Source organism: Narcine bancroftii, chromosome 13 (genome assembly GCF_036971445.1).
Source record: "Narcine bancroftii isolate sNarBan1 chromosome 13, sNarBan1.hap1, whole genome shotgun sequence".
Classification (NCBI taxonomy): Eukaryota; Metazoa; Chordata; class Chondrichthyes; order Torpediniformes; family Narcinidae; genus Narcine; species Narcine bancroftii.
The window spans coordinates 84,652,679-84,671,619 of NC_091481.1; the positions used below are offsets into that span (position 1 = coordinate 84,652,679).

General features: G+C 48.1%; 1 protein-coding gene across 1 annotated transcript in view; it reads right to left on the reverse strand.

The window, feature by feature from the left end:
- The window catches only part of dlc (deltaC), a 65,930-nt gene extending 51,220 nt beyond the window's left edge, over window positions 1-14,710 (reverse strand). The window contains exons 1-6 of the mRNA XM_069909442.1: window positions 14,459-14,710; window positions 14,102-14,344; window positions 13,782-13,839; window positions 12,872-13,132; window positions 10,673-10,733; window positions 8,835-9,135 (exon numbers count right to left, since the gene is read on the reverse strand). Of these exons, the coding sequence (XP_069765543.1) occupies window positions 8,835-9,135; window positions 10,673-10,733; window positions 12,872-13,132; window positions 13,782-13,839; window positions 14,102-14,344; window positions 14,459-14,506 (972 nt within the window). The 5' untranslated portion in view covers window positions 14,507-14,710. The remainder of the gene's footprint in view (window positions 1-8,834; window positions 9,136-10,672; window positions 10,734-12,871; window positions 13,133-13,781; window positions 13,840-14,101; window positions 14,345-14,458) is intronic.
- Window positions 14,711-18,941: the final 4,231 nt, after the last annotated feature.

Here is an 18,941-nt window from a genome sequence, read left to right on the forward strand (position 1 = left end):
GGAAAGATTAAACAGGTTAGGACGTTATTCCTTGGAGCAAAGAAGAATGAGGGGAGATTTGATTGAGGTTTACAAGATTTTGAAATGTGTAGATGCGAGTAGACTTTCTCCACTTAGATTGGGGGAGAGGTCATAGTTTTAAGCTGAAAGGGGGAATGTTTAGGGGAAAGTTCTTCACTCAGAGAGTGGTGGTGCCATCTGATGCAGTGAATGAGGGCTTGATCTTAAGTTTTAAGAATAAATTGGATAGATACATGAATGGGAGAGGTCTGGAGGGTCATGGAATGGAAGCAGGTCTAGCAAAATAATGGTCGGAACAGACCAGAAGGGCTGAATTGTCTGCTTTCTGTGCTATAGAGTTCTATGGTACAGTACAGTACAGGCCCTTTGGCCCTTGATGTTGTGCTGACCTATATATTCCTACCAAAGCAAATATTACATCCTTCCTAACTCATAACCCTCTATTTTTCTTCCATCCATGTGCCGAAGAGTCTCTTAAATGTCCCTAATGTTTCAGCCTCCACTACCATTCCTGGTAAGGCATTCCAGGCACCGACAACTCTCTGTGTAAAAAACTTACGCCTGATGTCTCCCTGAAACTTTCCTCCCTTCACTTTGTACAGATGTCCTCTGGTGTTGGCTAATCCCATCCTGGGGAGAAGTTTCTGGCTGTCCACCTTGTCTGTGCCTCTCAGAATCTTATAGACTTCAATTGAGTCACCGCTCATCCTTCTTCACTCCAAAGAGAAAAGTCCCAGCTCTGCTAACCTTCCCTCATAAGGCTTATTTTCCCATCCAGGCAACATCCTGGCCAATCTCCTCTGCAGCCTCTCCTTAGCTTCCACATCCTTCCTGTAATGAGGTGACCACAATACTCTAAGTGGGGTCTCCCCAAAGATTTGTAGAGTTGCAACATGACCTCTCAACTCTTGGACTCAATCCCTCTACTAATGAAACCCAACATCCCACAGGCCTTCGTAACTATCCTATCAACCTGCACTCAATGGGATTTCGAAGAACAAGAGGGGATCGTGTAGAGACATAAAATTCTGACAGGACCAGGCAGGTAAGATTCAGGAAGAATGCTCCCAAATGTGGGCAAGTCCTGAACAAGCGGTCACAAGCTTAGGAGAAAAGGGAAGGCATTTAGGACTGAGGTGAGGCGAAAGGTCTTCACTCAGAGAATTATGAACTTGTGAAACTCCCTGCCACAGAAAGTTGTTGAGACTAGTACATTAGATATATTCAAAGGGAAATTTGGTGCGGCTAAAAGGATCATGGAGAAAAGAAGGAATAGGGTCCTGAACTCATGATGGCATTGAATGGTGGGAAAGGCTTGATGAGCCAAACAGCCTGCATCTATTTACTTTAAATCTATAAACTGATGCAAGGGAGTCGAGCGAGGTTATGAGGTGCATATCCACTGTAATGATGTTGTGATCCCTCATTCATCCCAGGGTCACATCAAGTATGACATGAACATTACAGCCTGCTTTCAGTTTGGAGAGGAAAATAACAGGGTGATTTTTAACTGTGCTTAAAACAGGCAGCTCTAGATCAGACGCTCGATAAACACATTGATTGAGGTTCCTTCCTGTTGACTTCAGTGGAGAGCAAAATCAGTCGGATGTACGACAGGAGATTGCTATGTTCTACGTTATTGCTGAGGGCTAACATTAACCCCTCAGGGTATGGAGAGGAGGGAATAAAGCCAGATGATCTTAATTCGAGGAACGTTTTCTTGCACTAGTTTATAAAATTAGTAGCCCACGTTACACATATATTTAGGGTTAGTAAAGGATAAATTATAAGAACAAAATGGCGGCATAATGGTTGACGTAGTATTTAGCACAACACCTTTACAGCGCCAACAATCAGGACCGGACCGGGGTTCGAATCCCATGCTGTCTGCATGGGTTTTCATCCATTTGAAACGTACCGGGGGTGTAGGTTAAATGGATGATGTGGGCTGAAAAGGCCTGTTACCGTGCTGTATGTCTAAATTAAATAAGAAATGGGAGCAGGGACCAGCCATTCAATGAGATCATGGCTGATCTGATGATAGATTCATCTCTACCCACCTGCCTTTTCCCCATATCCCTTAGTTCCCCTTCTATGAAGAAATCTATCCAGGCTTGTCTTAAATACATTGACTGAGGTCACCCATACTGCTTCAATGGGCAAATTTCCCCAGATTCACCACCCTCTGACCCCAGCCTGCTCATCTCTTGTCCTAAATTTATTATCTTGAATCTTGAGGCTAAGTCCCCTAGTTCTAGTCTCCCCACCAATGGGAACCACTTATCGACCTCCATCTTATCTGGGCCTTTCATAATTTTATGTTTCTATAAGATCCCTTCTCAGTCTTCAAAATTCCAGCGAGTACACTCCCAGACGACTCGAGCTCAACCCCTTCATCCCTGGAATTAACCTGGTGAACCTCCTGTGATGTTTTGAGCTGACCTCCTTCAGTTACCCACTGAGATGCCCACCAGTATTCTTGTGATAATCAGTCAATGCTCCAAGTATTCAGTCCGATGTGAATTCCACTGCCAGCCTACTGCTGTCATTACCAGACCGTACTAGGAGAATTCGCCCGCCTGAAACAGGTTTTGGACAAGAACGAGCTTTCTCCGCTCCACCCTAAGGCTGGGCATGCTGCCAATGTTCCCTCATTGCCTAAACACTTACACAAAGGTCGAGGAGACTGGAGTCAGAGAACATGCTCACTAGAATCCAATTACGCAAGAAGGGAAGATTAGAGTTAATGCATTCAGGACTTGGGAGTCAGCCTGGATATTTGTTACCCAAAGGGTGATCCGACTCTGGATCTCTCTCTCTCCCCCCAGAAAGCTGTGGACATCAAGGGTTAGTTGCAGTTTCCAGGGCTGAAAAGATGGTTGTTTTAATAGGAAACAGGGTGTCCTCAAGACTTAGGTGAGACCATAGCAGTACAGGTGCTCCCCTACTTACGATGATCTGACATGATTTTTCGAACTTGCGATGGTTCGAATCTGTACTTTCAATTTCAAATTATGATCTGTTCCCAAGCTGACGATTTGCAGTACTTTACTCTCTCACAAGGCTGAGCGATGGCAGCATCGTGCAAGAGTATCGTACAGCATTCTCTCTCGCGATGCTGACTCGACCAGTCATTAAGACTGATTAATCGAACGAGTGAAATCGATGACCCTTTTACTTTAGCGTCCCCACCATCCAGCAATTAATTTTAGTTCAATGCTTCAAACATTTTTCATGGCCAGTGTGCTTTCAGCTGTGGGTTTTTTTCAGTGTGGAATAAAGCTATTCAAACTTTAATGATAAAAAATGGGAGGTGCGCTATTCTTTATCGACTCACGATTTTTTTCGACTTATGATGGGCTTGCCAGAACGGAACCCCATCATACGTTGAGGAGCACCTGTACTGGGAACTGCAAAGATTACAAACAAAGCAGGAGGAGGGGAGGCAGATGCAGTTTAACATGGAGAGATATCTGGCACAGGAGAGACAATATAGAAGACAAGATTATGTTCTAAAAAGGGCGGAGGTAGCTTGGGCTAGGTTAGAGATGTCACTTGAAAAGGTTAGGGCTGGTTTAGAAAGGAGTAGGTAATGCATCAACACACAAAAGTGCTGGAGACGGAGATACACAATGGGCAGACTTTCTAGGGTAACAACAAAGTTAATAATGCATACACAGTTCTGGGGTTTCCTTTACAAATAGGAGTATAAAGGCAGGGTAATCATATATAAAATACTGACTCAGCATCAATGGTGTTCATTTCTGCACACCTCTATAGGAAGGCCAGTTGTGGGCATCTCTATAGGAAGGCCAGTTGTGGGCACCTCTTTATAGGAAGGCCAGATGTGGACACCTCTATAGGAAGGCCAGTTGTGGACACCTCTTTATAGGAAGGCCAGTTGTGGGCACCTCTTTATAGGAAGGCCAATTGTGGGCACCTCATTATAGGAAGGCTAGTTGTGGGCACCTCTATAGGAAGGCCAGTTGTGGGCACCTCTTTATAGGAAGGCCAGTTGTGGGCACCTCTTTATAGGAAGGCCAGTTGTGGGCACCTCTTTATAGGAAGGCCAGTTGTGGGCACCTCTTTATAGGAAGACCAGTTGTGGGCACCTCTTTATAGGAAGGCCAGTTGTGGGCACCTCTTTATAGGAAGGCCAGTTGTGGGCACCTCTTTATAGGAAGGCCAGTTGTGGGCACCTCTTTATAGGAAGGCCAGTTGTGGGCACCTCTTTATAGGAAGGCCAGTTGTGGGCACCTCTTTATAGGAAGGCCAGATGTGGACACCTCTATAGGAAGGCCAGTTGTGGGCACCTCTTTATAGGAAGGCCAGTTGTGGGCACCTCTTTATAGGAAGGCCAGTTGTGGGCAACTCTTTATAGGAAGGCCAGTTGTGGGCACCTCTTTATAGGAAGGCCAGTTGTGGGCACCTCTTTATAGGAAGGCCAGTTGTGGGCTCCTCTTTATAGGAAGGCCAGTTGTGGGCACCTCTTTATAGGAAGGCCAGTTGTGGGCACCTCTTTATAGGAAGGCCAGTTGTGGGCACCTCTTTATAGGAAGGCCAGATGTGGACACCTCTATAGGAAGGCCAGTTGTGGGCACCTCTTTATAGGAAGGCCAGTTGTGGGCACCTCTTTATAGGAAGGCCAGTTGTGGGCAACTCTTTATAGGAAGGCCAGTTGTGGGCACCTCTTTATAGGAAGGCCAGTTGTGGGCACCTCTTTATAGGAAGACCAGTTGTGGGCACCTCTTTATAGGAAGGCCAGTTGTGGGCACCTCTTTATAGGAAGGCCAGTTGTGGGCACCTCTTTATAGGAAGGCCAGTTGTGGGCACCTCTTTATAGGAAGGCCAGTTGTGGGCACCTCTTTATAGGAAGGCCAGTTGTGGGCACCTCTTTATAGGAAGGCCAGTTGTGGGCACCTCTTTATAGGAAGGCCAGATGTGGACACCTCTATAGGAAGGCCAGTTGTGGGCACCTCTTTATAGGAAGGCCAGTTGTGGGCACCTCTTTATAGGAAGGCCAGTTGTGGGCAACTCTTTATAGGAAGGCCAGTTGTGGGCACCTCTTTATAGGAAGGCCAGTTGTGGGCACCTCTTTATAGGAAGGCCAGTTGTGGGCTCCTCTTTATAGGAAGGCCAGTTGTGGGCACCTCTTTATAGGAAGGCCAGTTGTGGGCACCTCTTTATAGGAAGGCCAGTTGTGGGCACCTCTTTATAGGAAGGCCAATTGTGGGCACCTCTATAGGAAGTCATTAAAGAGCATCCAGAATGAGTTTACCAGAATTATTCCTGGGTGAGTCTCTGATTGCAAGAATAAGTTAGGGAGAAACTATTTTTATTGGAGAAGAGAAACCTGAGGAGACGTTTGATAGAAGTATATAAAATGGTGAGGGTGTCTGTAACCTATTGGTGGAGGGGTTGTGGTCCAGAGGTCACAGGTATAAAATTAAGAGGAAAGATCATTAATAGTGACATGAGGGAAGAAAATGTGTGGTTGGAATCTGGAATTCACTGTCTTCTGAGATGAAGGGGATCGGTTTCATTGTGGCCTTTGAGTAAGTGTTTGCAAGGCCACAGAGAAGTGGCCAGAGATCGGAACTAGGCAATTGCCCTGGGAGGGAACTGGCAGAGACACGATGGGCCAAACGGCCTTCTACACTGCAGCCATTCTCTTGTTCTAGGAGATGGAGATCATCAAGGAGTTAATGAAATGGTTTAGCTGGTTTTATCGGAGGTGATATTCCGGGAATAACACAGTAAGATAATGGATGGGCACAAGATGATTGCTTCAGGGAAAGGAAATGCTTTGCTCATTTCATTGGTGTTTATGCTGTTGCTGGAACTATACAAGACCATAAGACATGGGATCCAGAAAGAGTCAATCCAGTGCATCCATCGAGTTTGCCCTGCCAGTCAATCATGAGCTGATCCATTTTCCCACTCAGCCCCACTCCCCATAACCTTTAATGCCCTGGTTAATCAAGAATCTATCAATCTCTGCCTTAAATGCACTCAATGACTTAGCCTCCACAACCAGCTGTGGCAATAAATTCCACAGATTTACAACCCTCTGGCTGAAGAAATTCCTCCGCATCTCTGTTCGAAGCGGATAGATACCCTTTAATGCGCCCTCTTGTCCTAGACTCTCCCACTATGGGAAACCACCTTCCTACATCTGCTCTATCCACAGCTTTCAACATTCGAACTGTCTCAATGAGATACTTAGAGGAAACTTAGTGGCCATTCCTTATAAAGCTTTGACACAATTTCCAAATAACACACGTTAAGGATTCTTCATCTGTTTTCAATCAACTTCCCAGTGACCCTACTCTAATTGATGGCTCAATACCAATTCCCTAACCCTGAGAATCAATTCTGACAATTATAAACCAGCTTTCTGAATTTCTGTGGCCTTCACAGAATAATAATTGGATAGAAATTGGCTCAGACCCAATGAAATATTACACTGAAGTAGGTTTTGAGAAGTGTCATATATTTCCCCAGAATGTGGTCATCACCTACAATGGAGCCATTGTCTTTCTTGAAGGGAGCATGGTCCTCCCTCCCCTTCCCCCACTATGCGTGAATCCCTTCTGAAGCACATGGGTTTGATTGTACCCGTTCAGTACAACCAAGGTCACAAATCAAAATTGACCATTTGGCCCAGAGTTTGACCATCAGCCAGGGATGCACGAGGGACCAATGTTTTGAGCCATTCTCAACCTGTGGCCCCATTAGGAGTCTGCTCAAAGTTTCTGCGGCCCCTTCCCTGTGAAGCAGTCAAATTCAGTTGGTTTCTTCTGTACTTCTCTCCTACCGACTACATAAAAAGAAAATTTTATAATTTCAATCCTTGCCCCTTCTTAATCGTGCTGTGGCCTCCAAGGGTAGGGGTAGTTCGGCCCTCATTGAGAATGGCTGCTTTAGTGATTGGTCATAGTGGTGGCAGTTTCTGTGTTCAAGAATCCCTGTGAACACTCAGAGCCCTAGGTTAGACCAGGGATCAGCCTGGAACTCCGTTCATACTGGGGCAGCACGGTTAGCACAGCACTGTTACAGAGCCGGCATCACGGGTTTGAGACAACGCCATCTTTGAGGAGTTTGTACATTCTCCCAGTGTCTCAAGGCACTCCAGTTTCCTCCCACCCTCCAAACCGCACCGGGGATGTAGGGAAATTGGATGTAATTGGACAGCACGGGCTTGTGGGCCAGAAGCGCCTGTTATCGTGCTATTTGTCTATTGGGCTCTGGCTTTTCACCTGCTTACCCCATTTGTCAAATGTGCATGCAAGGATAAATGTGAAAAGGATCATTGAGGACCCCTTCCACCCCACACACAGCAACTTTCAGCTGCTCCCATTGGGGAAGAGATCCAGGAGGATCAGAGCCAGCGCCATCAGGCTGAGGATCAGCTTCTTCCCACGGGCAGTGAGAATGGTGAATGACCAAAGGACCTGCTCACACTCACCGTCCGAGACTCTCATATTCACAAAACGATATTTATATATGTATTTGAACAGCTGAAATACTTGTCCTGGATATGTATTGTTTGTCTGTGTGTGTGTGCTATGTCTGGTTGTGTGTCTGCATGTTTTGTTCCGTGGACCCGAGAATGTTGTTTCGTCGGGTTGTACTTGTACAATCAGAAGAAAGTGAACTTGACTTGGCTAATGCCGCCTTTTGTGCATCTCCCAGATAGGATAGAAATGTTCTACTATCCCAGACAAAGGAGCTGTAGGATCTCCTGGATTTAGATCGCAAAAGTGTTCCTTTATCCTATTAGTTTGGTGAAGTCACACCCCTTGTGCCAACATTCTCTGTGAGGAGTTTTCTCAGTTAAGTATCGGAAGGTCACGACCATCCTCTCTGGCCCCCATCCCCAGCTCTCTCCTTGCCTCTGGCCCCACTTGAGGTGCACCGCTCTGAAAGGACTGGGGGTTTTACTTGAACTCGAATGAGCTTCCACTTTGTCCTCTCCTTGGCATAAGTTTGGCCATCCATCAGCTTCAGCTTCATCTGTCCCTGTTCTCAACCTTTTTTTCCCCACCTATGCCATAGGTGTTCTGTGGGATTACTTAAGGTGGTATGTCAGTGGGGGAGGGGGGGGGGGGAAAGGTTGAGAACCAATGCTGCCCATATCCTAACTTAAACCAAGTCCAGTTGCTATCAAACCTGCCTTATTCCAATTCAACAATACTTCCAGTATAACACTGTATGTTTACCTTCTTGCAGGGTAACAAACCTACTTAGCTCTGTGATCTTCTCCAGCTTTACATCGCTCCAACACACCAGTCAACAACTCAATCCAGATCAAGGGTCAAACCCAGCACTTCGCTGTCCACCATCAGAACTTCACATGGATTCAACGAAGCAGAAATGAAGAACCTGTCTGTGCTCAGATCACGTACAATCCAGCAAGCATGAAATGCAATGCAAAGTCTGGGTTGGGGAGACATGGATCAGAACATATGAAATCAGGAACAGAAGGCCACTCAGCCTGTCAATCCTGCCCCACCGTGGTCATGCCTGATCTGCTCCGTCTCATCTGCTCAGCATTAGAAGCAATGCAGAAAACTGGTCGTAGCAAACAGAAAGAAAATCTCCTATTCCATCTGTAGGACATCCCAAAGCACTTGAATTATTGCCGAAATCTCCGCTAAGCTGCTGCAGATGGGCTTACGTGCTGTGAGTCCCTTCACTATCGGTATGACTGTGAGACAATTAGTCAGACAAGGTCACAATGGTGGACTTGGCCGTGAAGCAGTGATGGTGAGATCACTCGATCGAGAGGCCTCGTTTAACTAAGCACTTACCGTACAGCTCCCTCCATTTTTGCAAGGGTTGCTCTCACACTCGTTGGTCTCCATTTCACAGTTGGTGCCGCTGAAACCTGGCTTGCAGGTACAGGTGTAGCTCCCCTGCCCGGTGTTGGTGCAAGTAGCCCCGTGCTTGCACGGCCTGTGGTTGGTGCAGTAGTTGAGGTCTTGGTTGCAGAAGAGGCCGCCCCAACCCTCCCGACAATTGCACTGCCAAGGCTCATGGCAAATGCCATGCAGGCAGCCTGGATAGCGGATGCACTGATCGCAGAGTTGCCCCTGCCAACCGATGCGACATCTAGGAGAGAGGGAGACAGGAAAGGACACGGTGTTACCTCCAGCGTTGTCGGCAGCCAGCTAGAATATAATTGCAAGTTCAAGAATAAACAAAGACAGTGAAAAGGTAAGGAATCAACACGAGAATAAACATAAATGGAGTGCCAGAAACATTCATCAGGAAGCAATCCAAAGGTGATTCTCCAGAAACGTTCCCAGGAAGAGAGTTCTGCCCGAGCAAGATAGTCTGGGTTGCATTCCGTAGCACTTCGAAGAATGACCTTATTCAAACATACAAGATCCTGAGGAGGTTTGACAAGGTAGATGTTGAGATGCTCTCAGCGGTTGGAAGAGTCAGAATCAAAGGGATTGATCGTTTGAAAATGAGGGGTGTAAAAGAAAAACTTATCAGAGAGTCATGAATCTGAATTGGTGAGTGCAGACTCAATTTTGGCATTTAAGAAAAATTTGGACAGGGGGTGTGGAGGGATATATTCAGTGGGACTAGGCCAGTAGTTCTCAACATTCCACTCACATACCACATAGGATGCCAGAGGTGCTCTGTGGTTAGTAAAGATTCATTATTGTCATGTAATACCACATTTTAGGATGTAACATGCATAAAATTCTTTAACTTTGTCTGCCGAATGGAAGACAGAGAGTCACCACTTTGTCTAGCACCCCTCGGAGAGATGAGGCTCCGGCCAGGATGGAACTCGTGACCCCTGGTTTACAAGGCCAGTGCTCTAAACACTGAGCTTTCAGAGCCTTTTAAGTCAGGGATTACTTCAGGTGGAATGTGAGTGGGAACCATTGGACTAAGCAAAATAGCAGTTTGGACAGGCTAGAAGGGACGAAGGGCCTGTTTCTGCGCTGTAGTGGTGTGTGGAATTCTCTGCCCTGTGTTGGGTAGATCACCACAGAGTCGCGATAGATAAATATATGAAAAATCGAAGAATTGTGGGTTATGGGGAACTGGAGCAGATGAGGAGTTGAAGCCAGCAGAGATCAGCCATGATCACATTGAACGATGAGGCAGGTTAGAGGGACGTGGCCTCCTCTTGCTCTTTAATTCATTGCGTGGGTGACGCTGTAATAATTCTACTATCAATTCCACTGTGAGAAACAGAATCAATAATCCAAATGGCCAGGCTGCAGAGTTTATCTTGTGAAAAATGTGGAAGTCAGAATCTTAGCTGTGGCTGTTAGTTTGCTCCAGCTTCTGTCCTATGTGGTGTGTTCCAAGCCAGAGAGTTGTTACCAACCCAGTATACATGTCGATCGCACACGTGGTATCCACGTGGAAACCCAAGAATAAATTATTTTAAAAAGAATTGGGCGGAAGAACGGTTAGCGCAACGCTGTTACAGCACCAGCGATCGGGACCAGGGCTCGAATCCTGCGCTAACAGTGAGCAGTTTGTGCGTTTTCCCCGGGGGGCTCTGGGTCTCTCCCACTGTCCCAGGGGTTGGGCTTGTGGGCCGAAAGGACATGTTACCATGCTTATGACTAAAATAATTTTTTTTAAAAAGAAAGTGAACAATTTAATGCAAACTCACATGCATTCTCCAGGTTTTTCGCAGTATCCATACTTGGTGTGGCAACCCAGCAGGCAGATAGCTGCGAAACAAATTTTGGGAGAGAAGGATAACGTTGTAAGACACACCCACAGGCACACAGCGTTCAGGATATGATCAAGAGCAACTATCTATCTTAAGAAGGCAACAAACATCATAACTTCTTCTCACTGCGACCTTCAACAGCCCGAAATCCAGGTTGAAGAAGTTTTTAAATCCAACAGCTGTCAGGCACTTGAACCTCCCTAACCCTATACTCCAGGGTCATAAAAAGATTTACTGAGACTTTCTTTTCTCTTCCACTAACAGCTCCATTTATTTGTATCCTAGTTCTGCCTTCAGATTTATTGTCAAAGTGCATAATGTGACGACACTCACATACAACCCTGAGATTCTTTTCCCTGGGGGGCAGGCAGAATTACCACTAATGGGTAGTGCAAAAAAAATAAACTGTACACAGCGTAAATAAACTGACTGTGCGATACAGAGAGAAAAATAAGTCCATAAAGTGCAGAAGTAAGTCCTTAAACGAGTCCCTGATTGAGTTGGTTGTTGAGAGGTCAGATGGTGGAGGGGGAGCAGCTGTTCCTAAACCTGGTGGTGTCTTGGCATTTGTAGTCATTTTATTTATGTTGTCCTAATTGCTGTATCTTGTATGGCTGCAAGTAAGAGTTTGGTTGCATCTGTACATTGTACGGTTGAGAAGAGTCTCATCTCGAGGAACCCCCATCCAGGCACAAGAGCACGCGCACGCTGCCTCCTGAAGGGCTCGGTCCCTGAGTCTCAATTAAACTACGCTCTGTGAAGTGCTCGCAGAATAAAGCCATAAAGAGATGCACCAAAGCAAACTGACCCAGCTCAAAGGGGCTTTAACAAGCACGATTGAGGAGTTAAGTTTCCATGCCAACCGGAACCTCCCATTCGCGTGTTGCCCCCTTTTCTGCGCATTGAGGCACTTTGAAAACGGGTTGAAATTTATTCAAATGTTATTCCTCAGCTGTGCTGCGTGCCCCATGTCTTTGTTGTGACCAGCAAAGGAAGACGGCTTGTGTTAACACACTTGAATAAGTTAACCAGACAGAGCATATGCTTTCATTTGGTCAGAGTTGTTCCCCTCTAATAAAAGGTCCCCACATCCTTCTTGCAATTCCAACCCAGAGTTAAATCCTACCATTAAGGTGCGGGGAATGCCTGATTTTGTTTTTTGCAAAACATTGTTTTTCAAGCAGTTTTTTTTTTCTGTAATGTACAATCAGTTTGTTTGCATTTCCTTTTATGTACTTGTGTACAGCTTTTATTTTTCCACTGCCACTAAGTTACCTCATCTTCCGACTGGGCACCCTCCAACCAGATGGCATTAATATCGACTTCTCCAGCTTTCTTTAAACCCCCCTCCCCCCTTCCCGATCCCCTTCTTCTCCCGTCTCTCCATTCCCTGTCTCCTTTCACAGAGACAGGTTAAATCCCACCTTATGTTGGTCTGGATTCCTCCCCCTGCCATCATTTGAATTCGGAGACTTCCTGATTTTTTTCCAGGAAGCAAAGCTCAGGCCCAAAACGTCAGGAGTATATCTTTGTCTGGTATAGAAGCTGAAATGACCCAGCATTTGGGTCTATTTACTACAATCACAGCGCCTGCAGCCTATGGTGGTTTCCCTGGGTGAATCTGCCTGGCCCGCAGGGAAATATAATCTCAGGGTTTGTATGTGCTGTCATGTATGTACTCTGACAATAAATCTGAATCTAAATCTCCAAATAACAATTGAGAGAAACTCTTCCCCTGAAACTGATGAAGGGCTCAAGCCCTATGGACGCTGAGTTTCTCCAGCACTTTGTGTATGGCACTCGACCCCAGCATCTGCAGACTTTCTCGTTTAACATTTCACCCCAAAAGCTGTTCCCGGGATGGAGGTTTATACTGTTAAGAATTATTGGTTGGTCCCAAGCTCTTTGAGACGTTTATAGTTTGTAAATGGCCCTGGAGAAGGAGCAGCAAGACATGGACAGAAGAGATTGCAGATGCTGTAATCGGGGCTAAATACAAACTGCTGTGGAACCTTGAGTATTCTTCTGCCTCCATAGATGCTGTCTGACCCGCTGGAGTTTATTGCGACCTAATGAATCTCTTCAGACCGAGCGCAGGTGAGGACGAGAGGGGGTGGGGTGGGGGCTGATCCTTACGTTGAGAGCAATAATCCCCCTTCCAGCCGGCCAGGCAGACTCTCTGACCCGCCTCGTCGCAGCTGTAGTGGCCGAAGTTGTCGTCCCTGGGGCGGCAGTACGCGGAGCAGCCGTCGCCGTAGTAATGCTCGCCGCACACCACATGGTAACTGTAGCGCAGTTCGCTCTGCTCCACCGTCTGCACGTCCTGGGACCAGTCCTCGCCAATGGCCAGGCGCCGGCCGGTGGCCAGGCGGCTGATCAGATTATTCTGGGGGTTATCTGTTGGCAGAAAAGCAGAGGGTGAGAAGGATGCAATGTCAAACTAAAACACATTGAGCAGAGAGAGAGAGAGAAGGGGAGAGAGATGCAGGGGTAGAAAGAGAGAGGGGGGGTAGAAAGATAGAGCCGCAGAGGGAAGGAGAGAGAGAGGGAGGGAGGGGGAGAAGTGACCGAGAGAGAGATGCAGGGGTAGAAAGACAGGGGGAGAGGAGTAGAAAGATAGAGCCGCAGAGGGAGGGAGAGAGAGAGGGGGAGAAGTGACCGAGAGAGAGATGCAGGGTAGAAAGACAGGGGGAGAGGGGTAGAAAGATAGAGCCGCAGAGGGAGGGAGAGAGAGAGGGGGAGAAGTGACCGAGAGAGAGATGCAGGGGTAGAAAGACAGGGGGAGAGGGGTAGAAAGATAGAGCCGCAGAGGGAGGGAGAGAGAGAGGGAGAAGTAAAACACGGGAGTCTGCAGACACCTGGTTGAAGTAACAACACGATGCTGGAGAAACTCAGCAGGTCAAACTGTGTCCTTTATATAAGCAAAGATAAAGATGCAGAACCAACGTTTATGGCTTTATCAGAGAGAGCGACGGAGACAGAGAGAGAGGGACGCGGCCGTCTCGACCTGCCGGCGCCCTCTGGCAGAAGGATTGGAAACTGTTACCGATGTTGGGCTCGTCCGAGTCAGCGCTCCAAGCTTCAATAATCAGAGAGAAAGCCCCCTGCGGAAAGAGAGACCATTTATCACCTTAACACCGCAGGTCAATCGTGCATCAAATACCCCCTCCTCTCCACACGTCCAAGTGCAGGATGTTATCCTGCAACATTCTCCCTGACCCTTTACAACATCAATTGTTGGGAGAAATGTTAACGTGAACTTTCTCCCACACGTTGAAGAGTTCACGATTTTCCCCACTTCGTCTCCTGGTTGGAAGCGACCCCCAGCCCCCAGCCCCACCTCGCCGTTTGCTCCAGGGTACTCACTGGCCAGGTGAAGTGGAAGGGGATCCGGATGGGTTCACTGTCCCGCACCATGTCGTCTCCTGGTCCCAGCACCGGGGTGTGTCCGGTGCCAAAAGTGCACGGGGGGTCGGGGGAGATGTTAGCCTGGTAATGCTTCAGGCACACCCGGAAGAAGCGACCGCACGGTTGCACCCTCCGACAACCGCGGAGCTGCCTGCTGGCGAACGAGTCCACTTTCAACTCGAAGACACCGGTAGAGAGAATCTGGGATGAGGGGGTGGGGGGGGGGGGGTGGAGAAAGATCAGGGAGAATTCTATTGAAAAAGGTGAAGTGAGCAAACGAGAGGCGTGAGAGAGAACAAGGGCTTTCAATCTTACCTGGGCAATAGACAGCAAGCCTACAATGCATGAGAAAACTGAAGCCATTCTGAATACAAGTTGATTGGGTCCAACAGGCAGCAAACGGGAGATAAAGATCCAAGTCCTTCCAACGTTAACACAGCAAATGTTCTCTTTATGAGGCTCGACTGAAGAGGAGAGAATGGAGATGCCTTTCTGTTTTATGCTACAAATCTGGGGTTCTTTTTTATTAACTCCTGGAGAAGTCAGAGCTCCTCTCTCTATCTCTCCCCCCCCCCACCCCCCCTCACTCTCTCTCTCTCTGTGCTGTGTTTGAATGAAGAACAAGCCGCCTACGTCTCTTTATATGGTTCGATCGGGTGTGAGATTCCGTCAATCATGTCGCTGGAAGCCTCTGCGATCACAAAACAAAAGCCCTCAACACCTCGAGAATGGCCAAATGCACTTAGAGAGGGGGGGGGGGGGGCAAGACAAAAGTACAACAACCCAAAAACTTTTTTTTCAAAGCCATTGACTGTAAACGTTTCCATTCCCAGCAAATCTCGTGTGAGGTCATTTTATACCATTAATTTTGGATTCTCTTTCGCACTCAAACAAGTTTCGTGCACTTTGAGATTGAATAATAGCGAAACGGATTTTTTTTCTTCATGTTGGCGGAAACATTGAGATTTGAAGGGGGTCAGCACCGTTCTCGTTAAATTAGGAGACATTTCCCCCCCCCCCTTAAAACTGACCATCTCCCACTAGAATAGAAATATAACCAGGCTGCGATCTTTCACCGATTACATTGCAAAGTTTCCAAGTTTGACGTGGGGCTCGAATTTCTGAAATCCCTCTTTTGACATAAAACAAGTGAACGTTCGGATTTTGGGGGGGAAGGTGTCACTTTTTTTCACTCCGCTACCTTTCTGAGGCCAAAGTTTTAAACCACCCCCCACCCCCCGATCCATAATTGTCCTGACGCTTGGCTGCGGGGAAGGGGGGCGTTGGGGAGAGTAATTGGGGTATTTTTGCTCTCTCTCCAGCGGTGAGGTATTGGTGGTGGTGGGGGGGGGGGGGGGGGTGGGGGGGGAATCGCGCTCCTGTTGTCCCTGAGTCTGGATTCAGCTGTATGATAATATCCAAACACCTGCCCGTCCCTTGTTTTTATCCACCACCTCTTGTGTTTTGCCGCAGAAGAACCTCCATGGACAAGATAGGGCGGTTCAAACTTCACCCGACCTCCTCCCCTCTCTTTTTTGGGGGGAACCTAACTTGACAAGGGGAGGTGGCCCATCTGAATCGATTGCCCCCCCCCCCCCTCTCTCTCCGCGTGGCGGGAGCCGGTTCCTCCGCTCCCTCTCTCGTCGCAAACCTGCCCTGAAATTCGAATCGGGGTTTATTAGGGCACTCAGATGCTGAAGCGGCCATCTGCTTCCAGCGACCACCCTGTCCACCCCCCCCCCCCCGACCCTGCTCTCTCATTCTGCGTTTCTCTAATTGTTTTCCAAACTTTCATGCATCCGTCACTACAGAAGGGAATCCCCCCCACCATCTCCACCAGCCCGCGAGATGTATCAGGCATTTAATTCAATGGGCATTAAATACCCAACTTGTCATAAAGCAAAACAATGTCTCGACTCTTTACGTTAAGAGTTTCTCCTTGTTTCAACCACCTCTGCTTTACCCCCTTTCGTGGGGGGGGGGTGGTTAGAAGGAAAATTGGGTGTTGGGAGGGGGGCCGGTTTCCTGATCTGATGTCAGATTTACATAACAAGCAAATGCTTCCTCAGATCTGCCAGGGGCTGCGGACACCTTTATCCACAAATTTTTACCTGGAACTTTCCCCACCGATAGGGACCGACTCGGCGAAGGGGTTTGGGGTGATTATTGATTGTGCCGCGGTGATGTGATTTTCTTGGCGAGGAGGGGGTGCTGGGGACCGCCACATGGCTCCCTCTGATAGAGGGTCCGGACACCGCGGCAGCAGATTTGCAAACTGTTGCTCTCTCGGCCGCTCCGTATTGTTATTGTAATGAGGCAGGACGCGTGCCTCATCTGCCGGAGTCCACCGCACATTTCCATAGACCGAGCAGCCGGCCACGCTTCGGTACAGCGCCGAGACAAAAGGGAGGAGGGGGGAGAGAGAGAGGGAGAGAGAAAAGGAGGGGGAGAGACAGGGAAAGAGGGACAGAGAGAAAGGGAGTGAGAGAGGGAGGCAGAGAGAGGGGGAGAGAGAGAAAAGGAGGGGGAGAGACAGGGAAAGAGGGACAGAGAGAAAGGGAGTGAGAGAGGGAGGCAGAGAGAGGGGGAGAGAGAGAAAAGGAGGGGGAGAGACAGGGAAAGAGAGTCAGAGAGAAAGGGAGTGAGAGAGGGAGGGAGAGAGAGAAAAGGAGGGGGAGAGACAGGGAAAGAGGGAAAGAGAGAAAGGGAGTGAGAGAGGGAGGGGGAGAGACAGGGAAAGAGGGACAGAGAGAAAGGGAGTGAGAGAGGGAGGGAGAGAGAGAGAAAAGGAGGGGGAGAGACGGGGAAAGAGAGACAGAGAGAAAGGGAGTGAGAGAGGGGGAGAGAGAGAGAGAGAGAGAGAGAAAAGGAGGGGAGAAGAGACTGAGGGGAGAGAGAGTGATAGAGAGGGGGGGGGGAAGAAGGGGGTCTTATCTGGTCCTCGTATCTGAGCTCCTCGCCCGTGTCAGGCGGTGGGAGAAGCGACCGGGCGCGGACAGACCTCGTCAAACTTCACCGCACCCCTTGTTGGCAAACTGGTCCAAGTTTAAGCGCACACTTTTTTGAGGGTGTTGATCAATGGTGGAACTGTATCACGATGTACAATAGGGTTAGGAATCACAGCGCACGAGGTATCAAGACGAGGGAGTGTGGATCCAGGTTTAAATTGAGCGCGTACGGTGTAAACAAGGATACCGACATAATCACTCGTACACGCCTTCTCTCTCACACACAATTCACAAACACACACTGACCCCACTCCAACATATTCATACAATCATTTACAAATTCCCTCCCCACGCACATTTTTCTCTACCCACACACACACGTTCACAGACCACACACACACGTTCATACACCACACACACATGTTCACACTCCACACACACACACACGTTCACACTCCACACACACATGTTCACATACCACACACACACGTTCATACACCGCACACACACGTTCACACTCCACACACACATGTTCACACACCACACACACACGTTCACAAACCACACACACGTTCACACTCCACACACACACGTTCACACTCCACACACACACGTTCACACTCCACACACACACGTTCACACTCCACACACACACGTTCACACTCCACACACACACGTTCACACACCACACACACACGTTCACACACCACACACACAACACACAAACTTTCACACACACACACCACACACACGTTCACACACCACACACACGTTCACACTCCACACACACACGTCACACACCACACACACACACACGTTCACACACCACACACACACATTCACACACCACACACACACGTTCACACACCACACACAGTGATGTATTGAGATGGCATTAACCCTTTTCCCAAAGACTCCGTAAACATTCACTGTTAATCCAGCCGAGCACTTTACACCGAGCCGAGCAAACTTCTGTATCCCATTTGCAGATGATCTATTTGTTCGCAGTGGAAACGTTTCGCTAAATTTTACCCGCCAGTACGCGTGATTTATTGTCATCAGGGCCCTGTAAATTACCATTTGTGTCCCAATAATGTAATCACGACTCCTTTAATGTCAGGAGCTTCCCCACCCCCCCCCCCCCCCACCAGTCCATTGTAACATCCTGGGAGCAAATGGTGCCCCGGTCCGTGTCTGATCCCACCACACAAATGGAACGCGTTGATCCACGCGTCAGTCAGCCGAGGTCGATGGGAATGCACAGCGAGAAGCAAATTAATGGGGTGCACAATTCCATTTGTTTCCGTTCGTTTCTCGAGCGCCATTGATTTATTAGCGGGGAGAGAGAATATGCGTGGATGGATAGATGGGTAGATAGGTAGGTAGGCAGATAGATAGATTGGTAGGTAGATAGAGAGGTAGATGGGTAGGTAATAGATACATGAATAGCTAGATAGAAGTACCACTCAGGAACAGGCCCTTCAGCCCATCTGTCTGCTCATATTCACTGTCTACCTTAGTCTATGAATATGAGGCCCCTTAAACTATTGTATCTGCTTCCACCTCTACTCCTGGCGACCTGCTCACAGAAAGCTGGAGGGAGAGAATGGGCGGGAGAGAGAGAGGAGGGAGAGGGAGAGAGGAAAGAGAATGGGAGAAAGAGATAGAAAGGGGAGAGAAAAGGGGGTGGGGGGGGAGAGAGATTGCGACAGCCACGTGAATTGATGGTAAACACATAACCAATCACAAAATAACCCATTGGATTCTAGAAACTTCTCCAGAGCTCCGGTAAGGGTTTTTCAATGCACAGACAGGCGCGTTAGATCCGGTAACTCAGAGAGGATGTGTAG